A 17350-nucleotide genomic window follows, 5' to 3' on the forward strand; every position below is an offset into this window, starting at 1 on the left:
GCCTGTGAGGGAGAATCGCAATGCAGATGAAAAAGGGGTGTTGTCAGTTGGGATCCTAAAGAAGACCTACAGGCTAGCTTTGTTACTGTTGACTGGGAAATACCTTGTTTTGTTTTTAAAGCTCTGTGCTCTCCTTTGCATCAAGTGTTGGAAAAGAGTATATTCTAAATCATTTTCTTCTCTCCCCTTGCAGGAAATACTCAAATATTACACACACACACACACACACACACACACACACACACACACACAGAAAAGAGGAAACAGTTGGATTGGAACTTAAAAGTCATGTGACTGATGACTAAGTGAATTTTTTCTGCTTACTGAAAGGGAAGAGCCTGAGGATGAGTTACTGATTCTCCTTGCATTTCTAAAGTTTTGGAGATATTAAATCATGTTTCCACTTATGCTCTTTTCCATGCTGTTTTCTTCCACATGTACTGAACCCAGGGAGCCCCACTGGATCTGCAACTCCTCTGATTTGACCTTTTGGTACACTTATTGCGGTAAGTGCACAGCAACAAGTGGTTGTAGCGGCAACTAGTTCGAGGGTGTGTTTTCACAAGAACCTCACTCTGCTGTGGCTGGGGCATAGGAAACGATCACGTGTTCCAGCTGCTGCTGGCAGCAAGGGTGATGGCTGGTGACTTCCCTGTGTGGGTTATCTCGATACTTCACAGACCTCACCAGTTGTTAACCTAAACTGTTGTGCTTGACCTCCAGCTGCTTCTGTTGTTCTGGGTGGCCAGCTTTCTCCACCTTAAGCCCAAGTTTCAGATTCCTTCCAGTTTTGGCAGAACTGTCTGCCTCTGAGCTTTTGTCTCCAGCCACAAGACTGGTTCTTTTTGAAAAGGAAGAATGGTCCTAGCTGCCTCCTGGAATTGATTATTGCTCTAAGCCAGCGATTTTCAACCGGTGTGCCGCAAGAATTTTTAAAACATGCAGTACCTGACTATTTTAGTCAGGATCACTGACCTCTTTTCCCTTAGACTGTCAAATAAAAAAAATGACAACAGCCAACACAACAACAGCCTTCTGATATAAATGAATTAAAATTATACCTCCTTTTTTGGGTCAGATTAGCAAAAAGTGTATTTCTTGGAGGGCCGCAGGATTGTAGTAATTAGCTTCTGTGTGCTGTGAGATGAAAAAGGTTGAAGATCACTCTTGTAAGCTGTATTTTTTTCAGCACAGTGTTGGAGTGTAATGGGGTGGGTGCTCTGTGGTGCTCTGTGTTTTAGGCTGTGATTTTTGAGGACTCCTAATTGGATATAAGCCTGGTTCTGCCATTTATTAGCTGCATGACCTTGAGCAAAATCCTTAGCCTCTCTGTGTCTCAGTTTTTTAATCTGTAAAATGAAAGTGATTTTAGAACCTATTTTACAAGAATTGGTGTGAGGTAAAATTTTTAGCACAGAGATAGATAGAAACAGTCTTGTTTACTTTTTTTTTAAAAAAATATATCTTTATTGATTTCAGAGAGAGGAATGAAGAAGGAGAGAGAAACATCAATGATGAGAGAGCCATTGATCAGCTGCCTCCTATACCCCCTGACAGGGGATTGAGCCTGCAACTCAGGCATGTGCCCTGAGTGGGAATCGAACCGTGACCTCCTGATTCCTAGGTCTAGGCTCAACCGCTGAGCCACGCCTGGCTGGGCTTGATCACTTTTTAAAAAATCAGTCCTACCCTAATGCCATTAACTGGTGTATCACTGCCCAGCCCCACCCTTTCTCTGAAAGAGCAGCTTCAGGGCTTGACCAGTTTTCTTTGGTACTCTCCACTGCGTTGCTCACCAAGGGTTGGATGTGATATCAGAAAGGCTGAAAGGGAGGCTTACCAAAATATTAGTGCTTTAACATTCTTTTTGGGAAAGGGGATTTGTGGTTTAATCATTTGGAGGAGAATTACAAATGCATGTTAAGTTCTGAGAAGTTCTGCAATGAAGAAACCTATTTATAAGCTGATTTTCAATTGTATTTCATTTTTTGAGTGTGCTTTGGCTATCTTGAGAAACACATCCTGGCAAATGCTAATATAACGTTACTTCTGGGGAATTAGCATAATTGACAGGTGTGAGAGCAAGACCATTCTCATATTTGTGGGTTGTGCTGAATTCCCTCTCAACTTGGCTCTGGAATTTCTCCATCCTGCAGTGTCCATTCCCCGCTTCAAGGAAGGCTCCTCAGTCCACTCGGCCCCACATGTTGATTATGCCACCTTCTCTGTGCTAAGGTTCAGAGGGCCTTTATTTATATAACACTTCATATAATAATTAGCTTTCAAGCTCCTAGTAACAAAAATTTGATTTTTCTTAAAAAAATATTTTTATTGATTTTTAGAGAGAGAGAAAGAGAGAGGGAGAGAGAGAGAGAAACATCCATCTGATAGTGAAACATCATTTGACTGCCGTCTGCATGCCCCCTCCCAGGAATTGAGCAGGCAAGCCAGGTACATGCCCTGACTGGGAATCTAATCAGCAACCCTTTGGTGCACAGGACGACGTCCGACCAACTGAGCCACATAGACTAGAACTGATTTGTTTTTAATTTTTGCTGGAGGATCTTACCTCTTTCTCTCTAATGCTGAGAAATCTGGTGGTCCCTCCCTGCTGCCCCATGGATGTCAGGCCTGAAGGGGGCAAGCTGGGTGCATGGCTACAGCAAATTTGCTGGCCTCCATCCCCACCTCCACTTCACTCCCCCACCTCAGAGAACCCAGCTAAAAGTGTATCCTGGGTGGAAAGCACCGATTCCTTTAGGTATCACTGTGGCCCTTTTTCAGTCTTTTCCGTGTGGATGACTTCCACTTGGCCAAGCTACTGGCATAAACAATGTATCAGTCAGCTCGGGCTGCCATAACAAAACAGCTCAGATTGGGTGGCTCAGACAACAGAAATTTACTTCTTATGGTTCTGGAGGCTGAAAATCCAAGATCAAGGGAGAGCAGGTTTGGTTTCCTTCTGAGGTCTTTCTCCTTGGCTTGCAGATGGCCACCTTATTGCTGTGACTTCATATGGCCTTTTCTCTGTGTCACCCCTAAACAACTTAAGTGTCCATTGATGGATGAATTTGTGTGTGTGTGTGTGTGTGTATAAAATTCATCCATAAAAAAGAGGAAATCCTACTATTTGTGACAACATGAATAGACCTATAGGCATTATGCTAAATGAAATAAATCAGATATAGACAAACACTGTATCATCTCACTTATATGTGGAATATTAAAAAAAAAACACCTCACAGAAAAAGATATCAGAGGCACAGGTTGGGGGAAGGGGGAATTGGAGGAAGATGGTCCAAAGGTGCAAACTTCCAGTTGTAACTAAGTACTAGGGATGTGCAGAACACGATGACTATGGCTAACACTGCTCTATGGTATAGAGGAAAGCTGTTACGAAAGTAGATCCTAAGAGTTCTCATCACAAGGAGAAAAAGTTTTTTCCTGTTTTCTTTCTTTTATTGTATTTATATGAGAAGGTGGATGTTAGTTGAACCTATTATAATAATCATTTTACAATATATGTAATCAAACCACCATGCTGTACACCTTAAACTTATAGTGATATATGTCAATTATTTCTCAATAAAACTAGAAAAATAGAAAAAACAACAGGTTAAAAAGTCCTAAAATGGAATAAGGAATTTTATAAAAATATGTTTTGGGGAGTATTTTCCCCCTCACACATAGTTTAAAGTGATTTAATAGCTCCAATCTGCATCTATTGAGATGATTATGTAATTTTTACCCTTCATTCTATTAATGTGATGTATCATATTGATTGACTTTCATTTGTTGAACTGATACAGTTCTAATAATCTGGTTAGTATTTAACAGGAAAGGAGTAAAGGGAAGACTAGATAATATAGACATGCCATTTATACAGCTTTGCTAATTTAACACTCCAAGTGTGTTCCCCACTGATCGATAAGGAAAGGGACTGCACAAAAGCAGTTTAAATGCATGCTCAATAATGTCTGAGTGATGTGGGAAGGTGTTTGTCTGTCAATCACACCCCGAAACAGGTAATTGGCCAGAATGGGCATGGCCACTACAAGGGCAGGAAACCTGAGTATTTCAACTTCTGAACAAAGGAGCGCCTGTTCTTGGTTTTTGCTTTCTTGGTTCTTGCCTCCCCTGCTTGCTGCTTCTGTGACTCCTGTTGCAGGGGATGTGCTCCCCTGCATTCTCCCACGTGGCTCACGGCCATGTGCGACCCACACAATGGACTGATGGACTTTAATTAACCTAAATGCTGAACTGGACCCTCTGCAACATGGAATGGACACTCTCGGCACTGGCCTTGCTTTCGCTCTCCTGGGACCCCAGCTGCCTCTCTTTCAGGACTGGGTTAAGGGGCATGGGACTTTACAACTCGAGAAATGTAACTCCATGCAAATAAAGCCTTTTACCACTTCTCATTCTTCCATGGGGGCTTCTGAAAATGCTTATTTCAGAGGTACCCCAAGAACCTCACGCCCACTCGTATCTGGGAAATCTGGCCTATTAGTTTCTCCTGCAACAGAGCCATCCTTGCATCAAAGAAATAAATCCCACGTGATCATGACCCTTTTAATGTGTTGTTAAATTCAGCTTGCTAGTATTTTGTTGATGATTTTTGCATTTATTTCTATCAGGGATATTGACCTGTGGTTTTATTTTTTTGTGCTGTCTTTGTCTGGCTTTGGTATCAGAGTAATTCTGGGCTCATAAAATGAGTTTGGAAGTGTTTCCTCCATTTTAATTTTTTTGAAAAGTTTGAGAAGGATTGGTGTCAATTCTTATTTAAATTTTGGTAGAATCCGCCTGTGAAGTCGTCTGGTCCTGGGCTTTTCTTTGTTGGGAAAATTTTGATTATTTATTCAGTCTCCATACTATTTGAGGTCTGCCTCAGCTTTCTATTTCTTCAGTCCTCTGGGGATCCCCCTTGGAAAATTTGGGAGTCTGGATGTATGAACCAACCTTTTCCCTCCTGAGTGAAGCTGGAGGCTAGTGGATTTTCCCCCCCTGACTTTGCTGTGCTGGGCACAGGCTCTCTGTTGAGAGAGTGTCCTGAATCTCCCTACCAGCTTCAGTGAGTCTGGATTCAAGTTCTCCTGAGACATAGGAAACTTTCAATTAGTTTATGATTTCTCCTAAAGGGAATTTGTCCATGAATTGTTGCTGAATTTGAGTATTTGTGGGGGGAAGAAGGGTCTTGGACTTCCTACTCTGCCTTCTTGCTGACATCACTGCTCTGGGGAGGGAGATATTTTTAACCACCCTCAGTTTTTCTCATCATACACTTTTAATGCTAAAGGTATCGTTTGGGGGCGGAATTTTAGAATACTTTATTTATTGGAAATAATTTATTGACATCTTTATTCCACTTAGATCACATGGAATATCCGATTTTGATAAAAACTGAACCCTGTATACAATTGATGGGAAGCAAAGGATATTTGCATATTTTCTACATTCCAAGTAAGTCCAAAGTTTTGTTTTTTATAGATCAGTTAAAAGAGTTCAAGAAATATCAGTGACAAATAATTGTGTTCCAAATGTACATGTATTAGTTTTCTATTGTTATATAACAAATGACCACAATCTTAATACTTCAAAACAGTACACATTTATTATCTCATAGTCTTTGTATGTCAGTAGGCTGGGCATTCCTTCGCCTTGCCTGCTTCAGGAACTCCCACAAGGTTGCAGAAAAGCTGTCTGCCAGGACTGCGTTCTCTTTGGAAGGCTCAAATAGGGAAGGACCCACTTCAGTTCTCATGTGGTTATTGACAGTATTCAGTTCCTGTCTGGCTGTTGGCCCAGTCTTTTCTTTCTTTCTTTCTTTCTTTCTTTCTTTCTTTCTTTCTTTCTTTCTTTCTTTCTTTCTTTCTTTCTTTCTTTCTTTCTTTCTTTCTTTCCTTCTTTCCTTCTTTCCTTCTTTCCTTCTTTCCTTCTTTCCTTCTTTCCTTCTTTCCTTCTTTCTTTCTTTCTTTCTTTCTTTCTTTCTTTCTTTCTTTCTTTCTTTCTTTCTTTCTTTCTTTCTTTCTTTCTTTCTTTCTTTCTTTCTTTCTTTCTTTCTTTCTTTCTCCCTCCCTCCCTCCCTCTCTCTCTCTCTCTCTCACATCCCTCCCTCCCTCCCTCCCTCCCTCCCTCCCTCCCTCCCTCCCTCCCTCCCTCCCTCCCTCCCTCCTTCTTTTTCTTTTTATTTATTTATTAAATATATCTTTATTGATTTCAGAGAGAGGAAAGAAGAGGGAGAGAGATAGAAACATCAATGATGAGAGAGTCATTGATTGAGCCCACAACCTAGGCATGTGCCCTGACCAGGAATCGAACCCCGATCGCCTGGATCCTAGGTTGACGCTCAACCACTGAGCCATGCCTGGCCAGGCTCTTCTTTCTTTTTCTAAAAAAATATTTATTGAATTCAGAGAGAGGAAAAGAGAGGGAGAGAGAAACATCAATGATGAGAGAGAGCCATTGATCGCCTGCCTCCTGCACATTCCCCATTGGGGGTCTAGCCCACAACCCCAGGCATGTGTCCTGACTGGGAATTGAACTGCAAGCACCTGGATCATAGGTTGATGCTCAACTGCTGAGCCATGCCTGCCAGGCTGGCTGTTGGCCTCTTTTCAACATGGCTTATTGCTTCATCAAAGCCAGCAAGGGGGACATAACAAGATAGAGGTCACAATCTTATGAGCCTAATCATGGAAGTGTCACTCTATCAACTTGGCTTTACCTATCTGTTAGAAGCAAGTTACCAGGCTCACACTCATGGGGAGAGGATTACATAATGGCACGGGTAAAAATGGAAATAGCTTGAGACTTCTAACAATTTACTAGGTATATTCTTTGTCATTAGCTATTCAACTGATAAGTAAAGTTGGGTTTCCAGTAGTTAAAGATCTGTGTATGAGCAAGCCAGGACATCTTTTCCTAAAGGTAACCTTTTTCTTTTGTTGTTGTTTGTTTGTTGATTTATTTTTAAAAAATTTATTTTATTTTTTCCATCACCATTTATCCCCTCTATCCCCTCTTTTACCTCCACCCACCTCCCTCTCCCCCGAAATCACCACACTGTTGTCTATATCCATGAGTTCTCTCTCTCCCTTTTTTTCTTTTTTGCTCAATCCCTCTACCTCCCTACCCCCAGAGCTGTCTGTCTGCTCTCTATCTATGAGTATGTCTCTATTTTGCTTGGTAATTCAGTTTGTTCATTAAATTCCACATCTGACTGAAATCATATGATACTTGTTTTTCTCTGACTAGCTTATTTCACTTAGCGTAATGTTCTCCAAGTCCATCCATACTGTCGCAAAGGGTAGAATTTTATTCATTTTTATGGCAGAGTAGTATTCCATTGTGTAAATGTACCACATCCTTTTTATCCACTCATCTACTGATGGACACTTGGACTGCTTCCAAATCTTGGCTGTTGTAAACAATGCTGCAGTGAATATATGGGTGCATATATTCTTTCGAATTAGTGTTTTGGGTGTCTTTGGATAAATTCCCAGAAGAGGAATCACTGGGTCATAAGGCAGACCCGTTTTTAATTTTTTGCGGTAACTCCACACTGCTTTCCACAGCGGCTGCACCAGTGTGCATTCCCACCAGCAGTGCACGAGGGTTCCCTTTTCCCCACATCCTCACCAGCACTTGTTGCTTGTTGATTAAAAAAAAAATGAGATGATGGGATAAAAAATACAATGTTTTTTGTTTTTCGTTGTCTTGTTTTTCCTCTCTATGATTTTACTTGTCATCAGCTTAGTAAACACTAAATTGGGTCATGGCAATAGCACTGGGCTGGATCTGAGTGTTTGGGAAAACACATAAGACCTTTATCGTCTCTTGCCAGTCAGCTCTGTTGCGTGAAGTAGTAGGATCCCAGGAACTTCAGTTCTCACCCTCCTCCTTGCCATTATTGTTTCTTCATCATCTACATTCTTGCTTGAATTTGGAGCGTATGCTTTACTAAGTGCTTTCACATACATAAGCTTAAATAAAGAGTCCCCCGATTTTAGTTCTCTAGTTTACAGGAAAAGAGGTAGCTGCGAACCCAGAAATGATAGGCAATAAACTCTGAATTTAATAGTTCAATCTGCACTTGCACATGTTGTTTCTGCTTTCACTTATTCACTGAAAAATGCATAGCATATTTCAAGGATTGTGATAAGTACTGTGAATTTATTGATAAATAAGACATTCTCTTGACCTTCAAGACTCTCCCAGGGCAGTAGAGGGACAGCCTGTAGATAACATGGGCTGGCAGGTGAGGTGGCAGCCTGAGGCTCAGCGACAGCACAGAGCAGAGAACAATCAACACTGTTCCCTCCACTGTCTTGGCCAAGGGTGAAAGAAATACTTTTTTTCTCTCTCTGAATTTTTGCCTGGCTAAAAGCTTTACAATTTCTTCCTCTTTTCTCAGGTTTTGTTTTCTGGTTCATGTGGTGTGCTTCACACCTAGATGTTTGGCAGAAGTGGTTATTGGCATAATGAGTGACGTAGTTTTCAAGCAAACCCCTTGCCCTGACACACAGGAAGCAAGTTGTATCCTTCCAGGCCCACGTAATAATAATAATACAATACGGCATTCCTCAGGCTTCTCTGAAAAGCAGATACCAAGAAGGAATTAGACATCCAGGGGATCTATCGGGAGGAAATGCTGGAGAACAATAATGGGAAGAGGATGCCCGAGCAGGCAAGGAGAGGGTTCAGAGCGAGGTGCAGAGCTGACACCTTCGAAATGAGAGAGGGAAGGAAGGAGAATTTGGTAAGATGGTCATCAAACCAAACAGCATTCCTGAGATCCTCTCAGCCAGGTCAATGGGGAGCCTTAGAGCATAGACTACCTGTCACAAGTGTTCCATGACAGGGAGGAGTAGGCTGGCTCTGTGTCCTTGTAGTGCTTGGTTGTTAGAGGAGCGACTGACTTGCTGGGGGCTGGCCTCTGGGTGAGAAGGCTATGGGGGTGCAGCAGCAGCTGGGGCAGTCTGCCAACTACCTTCCTCCCAGCAGGTTCTTTGGAGGGAAGGTTTGAGTAGTGTACCTCCATGGTCACCACAGACACCTTAGTCATTCACTGAGTATGACATTTATGTCATATTATATTAATTTACCAACAAAATAATTATTCAGTTATATTTTTTATAGAGCTTTGCAATTATGACCCGAGTTTCCCTAGAATATACTAGAATGTCTGTGTAAAGTGTGGGGCCACATTATAGAACTCAACCTTGTTTTTATGGTGCTATCTCTACCTCTATTCAGTAAGGGCTGTAAGTATAAATTGAATAAAAAATAGGTAGGAAATAGAAATTATTTGTTTTGAGACTTTATAGCCTTGCTAGTAAATTATTTGACAAATAAAGCTGGACCATAAACCTCCCTGAAAATCATTTCTGGTAGTTCCTGGAGTTGTTTTAGGTGACAGCCACTGGTTTCTTATCTCTCACTCCAACATCCACATTAATATCCTTGGCCTGCTGAGCCAAGCAAGTGGTACCTCACTTTGACCATTTGTCATGTGCCTCACATGACCATGCTCAAGATGTAGACCACTGAGATGTCAAAACAAGAAACTTCCTTTCTTGGAGTCATTGGAGACCAGGAACATGCTGTGTCCCATGCAACAAAGGAAGAATGTTCCTTGTCCTGCCTTGTCCCTGGACACCCAGCAGTACTGCTGTGTGCCTGTGTCTCAGGGATTTCTCATGAAAATAGCTCTTCAGCTTCTGCCCACATCCATGCTTTTGGAGAGGTTCAGGCTAAAGTCCATGGACTGTACCGTGGGACCATTGTTTGAAGCACACCCTGTTATGTTCTTTATACTACTTTACCCTGTAAGTAGAGAAGTGGAGACAAATTAGGAAGTTGGGTGGTGCCTTAGGCTCACATTAAGGAGGGCCTGCATTAAGACCATGGTAATGGTATGAAACGGAGGCTAGAAAGATTTATCGGGATTGGGAATTCTAGTGCTGATTTGCTGATGAAGATCAGGGAATCCATTTAGGATCTGTAGGGTGAGGTGATGGGGAACATTTGAATAGAGATATTGAATGCATATATGAGAGTGCTCAGGAGAAAGGTTGAGACTAAAGATGACCATTTGGGAATTAGCATCCTATGTGGTACTTAAGGCCAGGGAGAGTGTGCAGAGTAAATATTGAGGAAAACTGAGGATAGAACCATAAGGAAGAGGAGTCAATGAACGAGACTGAGAAGGAGCCAGAGAGGTCAAAGGACATCTAGAGAAGAGTGGGAGCACCAACACCAAACAACGGAGAGCTTTGAGGAAGGAGCTGGCGGTTCTGTTACCCATAGCCAAGTTCAAGTTAAAGATGGAAAACGTTTCCTTTGGTTATGGCTACAATCAATGAGTCATGGTGACCTTATTAGGAAAATATTTTCAATGAGGTGATGGTTACAATAAACTATTTTCATTATAAAATAGACTGTACATCTTTTCCATTTGGGCCAACTGAATAACTTACAAGAATTGAGCCAAACGTATTGTTTACTGGCTTTTTCCATGTTAACTGGTAATAGGGAGACCATGAGGAAATAATAAGTAGCTCATACACCTAAGTTTTAATCAAAAGGTTTAATTTTTTTCTCTGAGAAATCTTTTGTCAAAACTACTAAAAAATAGGCATGAGTTGATAATCGCCACTTCCTTTCCTTTCTTTGCACTTCCTAGCAGGACTGGAGCTGGGACAGAAAATTTTATATCTTTATTTGAGTTTTCTCAAAAAAGCCCCATGGGTTTCTCTGCTTTTAGGCATAGCACATAATTCCTACTGTGGAATATTCTACTTGGTTACAATGCACTAGTTACCCTCTCAAAACTCCAGTTTTCTCATCTACAGAACAAGGATCGCAATACCCACATTATAGGTAGTTGTGATGATTAAATGAAATAATGTTGGAAAAACACAGGGCATATTTTAAGTATATAATAAATGTTAATTATTTATAAAATAATCTCTTATTTAAGGGACTAATGGGATTTTTTTTCTCTTTAAGGAAGAGACATAAAAAAATTATATTTCAATCTATATTTATCCTATAACTCCTTAAATTTTCCGGCGCGCCAAGAAGTTGTTTGCCGAGGATCTGATGATGAGTTTTCTTTTTGTAGAGCTCTAAAGGGAGGTAAGTATTTAATTTATATTACTCTCAGAATCGAATAGAATACTTCATGAGAATGTTATGAAAATTAAATACACTGAAAATGTGAAGTTCCTTTTCTGATGATAACTTTTTATTTCCATTCAAAGTTGTTTTTGTTTTTTTAATCCTCACCAGAGGATATTTTTTCCATTCCTTTTTCAGAGAGAGTGGGAGGGAGAGAGAGAGAAACATCGATGTGAGAGAGACACATTGATTGGTTGCCTCCCACATGCACCCCGACCAGGGCTGGGGATGGAGCCTGCAACAGACCTACGTGCCCTTGGTTGCAATTGAACCCGGGGCCCTTCAGTCCGAAGGCCAACATTTAACCACTGAGCCAAACTGGCTAAGGCTCAAAGTTTTTACTTTTAGCAGTTTAAACAACATTTTACAATTATGTTACTGAGTTATTATTAAGATGACACATGACTGTGTTTGAGGGATATTAAATTTTTTACCTTGTTCAGATTAATATTACACATTTACACTTGGTTATAGTTCTCTGTTTCTAAACATTACATTTGTTATTTTTCATAGACACTCACCAGATTTTACTACGCAGCTACATTGGTTTCTTCAGTGTCTTCCCCTCTCTTTTCCATCCTGGAATTTTTCACAGAATCATAAAATTTCAGAGTTTAAGATCTTAAAGTCACTTATTACGAACTCATGAATTTTTCTTAATAATATTTAAACCAGTATTTTAGATAGTATAAAATATTATAAATGTCATGCTGTCACATTACCAAAAATTGGGAAGTATACACAAGAAAGAAGTCACAGAATCATATTTCTAAAGTCATTTTGGAGTATTTCCTCTGCATATTTTCATCTATGCATATTGTTTATGTAGTTGTAAGTATACTTTACTACAATTTAAAAAATTTATTTAAATTTTTTGACTAGAGAACCGCATGCCCGTGGTTCAAAAATCATAGTATAAACATTTCCCAGTGAAAGACCTCCCTTAGTGGATGATGCCCTGGTTCACTTAACCATTCTCCTATTGGACATTTAGTGTCCTGGTATTTGTACTGTTATAAATAATGTTGTAATTAATATGTTTCTGTATATAAATTTTCTCATATTTTAGATTTGAATATTCCCATGTTCAGAAGAAGGAGTTATGGATAACTCCCAGGGAGATTTCTAAGCTTAATGGCTTTAGTATATTCATGCTTTTATTCACATAAGACCAAACTGCTTTTCTAAAGGATTGTACCAATTTATACCTGTACCACCAGCAAGGTATAAGTATAGTGGATTAATCTCTGTCTTGTTAACATTGGGCATTATCATTTAAAAAAAAATAAGTTTAGCCTGGCTGGGCGTGGCTCAGTGGTTGAGCGTCGACCTGGGATCCAGGCTATCCGGGTTCGATTACCGGTCAGGGCACATGCCCGGGTTGTGGGCTGCAGCCGATCAATGACTCTCTCATCACTGATGTTTCTATCTCTCTATCCCTCTCCTTTCCTCTCTCTGCAGTCAATAAAGATATATTAAAAAAAAAAAAAAAAAAAAATTAAAAAAAGTTTAAAAAAACTTTATTAGGAAAAAATGTATACTTTAATTATTTTATTGACATTTTTATTATTATTGAAGTTAAATTCTAGGATGTGTCAGACTGAACCCAGCCTGCCTGCTTCTTCCCTTCCTCCTTCCTTCCCTTCCACAAACATCTGTTGAACCTAGTCTGAGCATGTCACGACTTAGGCTTTTATGACCCAAAGTTGCATGACAGGGTCTCCCTCCTCAGAAGTCCTCTGTTCTGGGAAGGACAGTCATGGTCATGGGACAAAAATGACAATAAAATGTCATAAAAGCTAATAGAATTAAATGTTCTTAGTTTTAACTATATACATACTTATCAATTTACTGTGACAGAAAAACTCAGATAAGGCTTCAGAGAGTATTTTATTAGAGCCTTGAATCAGAAAGCAAAAAGGAAGGATGTTCCCTGGAAAGGAAACAGCATATGCAGACACATCTAGCCATGTGACAATATGGCTTATTTGGCGAGTAGCTTTTTTTTGTAGCTTGAGCAGAATGTGCTTGTGGGAAAATTGCTGGGGGTGAGCCCAGAACAGGGGGCAGGAGCAAGCATGTAAGTCATGTGCAAAATACTGGCCTGCAGCCTGTCGACAGTGGGTTGGAACGCCCCATGGAGATGTCCATTTCTGCAGATAACTAGCGTCCATATGGAAGGAGGTGGGGGTTGGTTGGCAGGAAACTTGGGTGGAAGGAAGAGCAGCGGGGAGGCTGGGAGAGACCATGAGGGCAGAACAAAGATGGTTGCCCTGGAGAAAAGGGGAGGAGACAGAGAACATATTGGGAGACAGAATTGGCAGAACATGCTGACTGATTTGATGTGGCAGGCAAAGATGAGGTAAGATCAAGAACCATTTGAGGGTGGGTGACTGGATGGATGGAAGTGCCATTATCTGAAATGATGTGTGCCAAAGAAGGGGCAATTCTTAAAGATGATGAGTTCTGATTTGGGCATGTTGAGTTCAAGGTAATTTTTTTAAACTTTCAAAGAAACATGTCCATCTAACAGCTGACTATATGGGCCCAGAGCTGAGGACATTCTGATTTAAGAAACATCGATGCTATCAAGAGACCCTTGAAAGTTTGGGACTCAAATTCATATCATACATATCTACTTTTAAAAATAACTTCCCTTTTCTATTATACCCTGCTAAAGTAGCAGCAATATTAAATATGCACATATATTACTTGGGCTGAAGGATATTAAGCACTTGCTTGTTGATCACTCATTCACTGCTGAGACCAGTGGGCCTTAAAGTTTGCATCCCTGCTCTGGCCTGTGTGGATCAGTTGGTTGAGCATCCTCCCATGCAATCAGGGGTCACCGGTTCAATTCCCTGTCAGGGCACATTCCAGGGTTGCCCTCTCCGCAATGGATGTTTCTCTCTCTCTTTCTTCCTCTCCCTTTCTCTCTCTCTAAAAAAATCAATAAAAAAATATTTTAAAAAAAGTTTGCATCTCCTCATGCTGGTCCTGAGAGAGGCTTGTGGTGGCAGAGGAGCCACAGGAGAATCAGAGCCAGGGTATAAGACTTATTACTTCTCTACAATTTTGTTTGGCGCTGCTGCTGCCAGTAGTGAAAGTGTCAAAGGTACACACAGTACTACCCTCCCTCCCCCCCAAAAAGTCACCTAGTGATTGCCATGTTTTTGTGTTTTGTTTGCAGAGACTGTGAATACAACAGTGTCATTCTCCTTCAGGGGCATACGATTCTCTAAGGTATTGTCCAAGAGTCATTTTGTACTTTCTTAACCATTGGCGGTAACAGAATTTGAATAAGCAATTTGTAGCTTCTAAAAACCGATATTCAAGATTTTTTTCCTACTTTTATTTGGTTTTGGGTATTTTTGCGATTTCTTCTTTCTGAAGAATATGGAAACATAAAAAAGTTACACGAAAGAAAGCTCTTTTTCACTTCATGTTTTTCCTCTGACCTCCATGGCTAAAAGTAATCAAGTGCTCATTATTAATATGTTGCATGATTTTTGGTTGAAAACATTGTCCGACCGCTGCCTAGAATGCCATAGCCACCTTCATGAATGATAACCATGTGATTTTAGATGTTTGCTTTAGATACCTAGCAATGACATTTTGCATGTTTCACTTTTGGTGACTATTTAAAAGTAAACTTTTACTGATTTTGTTCACAAATGATATCTAATGTTTGAAAATCTCGTAGGCTAGTCTCAAAAAGTGGTTTAAAAACATCCTCTCATAATTTGGAAATAAACGTTTGCTGAATTCAGACATGCAAAATTTCGTCTCATGAGAAAACTGAGAAAATGATAACCAATGCAATTTAAATGGTTTCCTCCTACTAAGAAAAAATTCTGATAAAAGTCTTACAAAATAGAAGCACCTAACATTTTATGTTACTTGTGTTTCTTATTCTCGTTTTAGGGACGGTACCAATGTGTTGTGGAAGCCATCACCGGGAATACTGGAGAAATGCTCTTCTGTTTGAATTTTACCATCATACACTACTCTGGTTTCAATTAGAATAAATCGAGTATATTTTTATTTTTCAAAGGTTTTACTCTTCACTTAATTCCCTTCATTCCCTTAATTCCTCCCCTCCCAATGTATTTGTTTGGCAGAGCCACCAAAACAAATAACACTTATGGTTTAGTGGTTCATGTGGCCACGCCGCGTTGTAAGGGAGGCTGGGAAAAGCAGCCTTAGTGAACCTGGAGGCCTGTTACTATAGATGGAGTGAGTGGATATAGGGGCCCTAGTGGTCTCTGGCAGAACACCAAACCCGGATTACAGCGGTACATTAATTAGGGAGATTATTTGATTGGTATCTATCTACCACATTACACTGTGATCTCTACAAGATCAGGGATCCTATCTGGTTTGGCTCACCATTGTATTCTCATCTTCTATCCCAGTGCCTGGTACATAGTAGGACCTCAATACAAGGGTGGGCAAAGGTAGGTTAATAATAATAAATACAGTAATAAATAAATGAATGAATGAATGAATGAATGAATGAATAAATAAATAAATAAATAAATAAATAAATAAAACAAGAATAAACTGTGTTTCATGTCCTCACAACTGTAAACCTGCTTTTGCCAACTCCTGTATATGTTTGTTGAATGAATGAATGAATATATTTGGTCTCTATTTTCCCCATCTCACACTTGACACTCTAGCTAGACCAAATCACGTGTGTTTTCCTGGTAAAGTATTCATTATTTATTAAACAAAAAGGTCTTAGGTAATCTGGTATGCAAAAACAGTCATCACACTGTTTAAATTTCTTTGATGATTTTTCAGGTTATACATATTTTCACATATTTCCATTTATATTTCTTGTTCTGAGATTTGACGTGACCAGTTCTAGCAACATCCCTTGAGGTGCACTAACTGCTTAACACGGTAGGTTTCAGTTGATGCAGTAGATCCAAGTCAGGCAGCACACTTAGGGCCTTGCTTGGTGAGCAGAAGAATGGAGAGTGATGCTTGAATGAGGGCATTCCTGCATTTACCTGAGTGCAGTGTCTCACACCTGAGCTTGCCACAGGAGTTGGGAATAAAGAGCTAAAGGTCACATTCTCTGTAGAATCTGGAGGGCTGGTGTGACATTGTGATTTATAATAAGAAATATATATTTAGTCTTCACCCCCCTTTCTGGCACAGAGCTCCTAAAACCCTTGGAATTTCTTAAGTGAAAAGAGCTATAACGGTGTTTTGATTCTCATAATAAACTCCTTTCAACAACACTTGAGTTTATGTTCATGAGCTGGTTTTTGGAAAACCCCTGGGATGAGGGCTGGCTGCCAGGCAAATCGGCCAAGCGGTTAGATTGGAACTTTGAGCCCCACTGCCTCCCCTCTGAGTAAGGGAAAGGGACTGGAGGTTGAATTGATCACTGAAGGCCAATGATTTCATCAATCATGCCTATAGAATGAAGCCTCCATGAAACCCCAAAAGGACTGGGTCTGGAGAGTTCCCAGGGTGGTGGACCAGCATCTATCCACATGCCAGACCCCTAACTCCACTGGGACAGAAGCTCCTTTGTTTGTCCCGTCTGGTGTATCTCTTCATCTGGCTGTTGATTTGTATCCTTTAATATCCTTTGTAATAAACTGGTCATGTAGTAAGAAAACTGGTTTCCTGAGTTCTGTGAGCCCCCCTAACAAATAAATAGAACCCAAGGAAGGGGTCACGGGAACTTCTGATTTCTAGGCAATGGGTCAGAAGCACAGGCCAGAAGTACCTGTCATTGCAATTGGCAACTGAAGTGGTGCAGTCTTGGGGACTGAGCCCTTAATCTGTGGAATCTGATGCTATCTCTAGGTAGATAGTGTCAGAATGGAGTTCAGTTTGTGGGCACTGGGTCCATGTCCTCGGAGAATTGCGTTAATTGCTTGGTGGTATAGAAAAACATATCATAGATGGTATTTTAAATTTCTATTTACAGAAATATCTAAGAGTTTTAGCAGTCAATAAAATTAATGTTGCAGTGATAAATGAATCAGTTTACTGAAGATGGTGTTAATGATGGCCAACCCACCCATAATCACCCAGTCACAACAACCAGCACCAGGTACAGATGTTTTGCTTATCATATATTAAGTGATAATAACATAAAAATATAAAATATATTTAATAAGGACACAATGAATGAAGCTAT

The 17350-nt window shown here is 40.3% G+C and overlaps 1 protein-coding gene across 2 annotated transcripts; it reads left to right on the forward strand.

The window, feature by feature from the left end:
• The first annotated feature begins 292 nt into the window (after positions 1-292).
• Positions 293-15702, forward strand: LY96 (lymphocyte antigen 96). 2 transcript variants are annotated; one of them, XM_081116466.1, is made up of 5 exons: positions 293-506; positions 5374-5463; positions 11014-11142; positions 14375-14427; positions 15109-15702. In XM_081116466.1, exons 1-5 carry the CDS (start codon positions 395-397, stop codon positions 15205-15207), a joined length of 483 nt encoding a protein of 160 aa, XP_080972592.1. In that variant the 5' UTR covers positions 293-394; the 3' UTR covers positions 15208-15702. The 2 variants fall into 2 exon arrangements, with proteins under 2 accessions (XP_080972592.1, XP_080972593.1); XM_081116467.1 differs by lacking the exon at positions 11014-11142 and having other exon boundaries at positions 338-506; positions 15109-15422.
• The last annotated feature ends 1648 nt before the right edge of the window (positions 15703-17350 follow it).

Source organism: Miniopterus schreibersii (genome assembly GCF_964146895.1).
Source record: "Miniopterus schreibersii genome assembly, chromosome: 17".
Taxonomy (NCBI): Eukaryota; Metazoa; Chordata; class Mammalia; order Chiroptera; family Miniopteridae; genus Miniopterus; species Miniopterus schreibersii.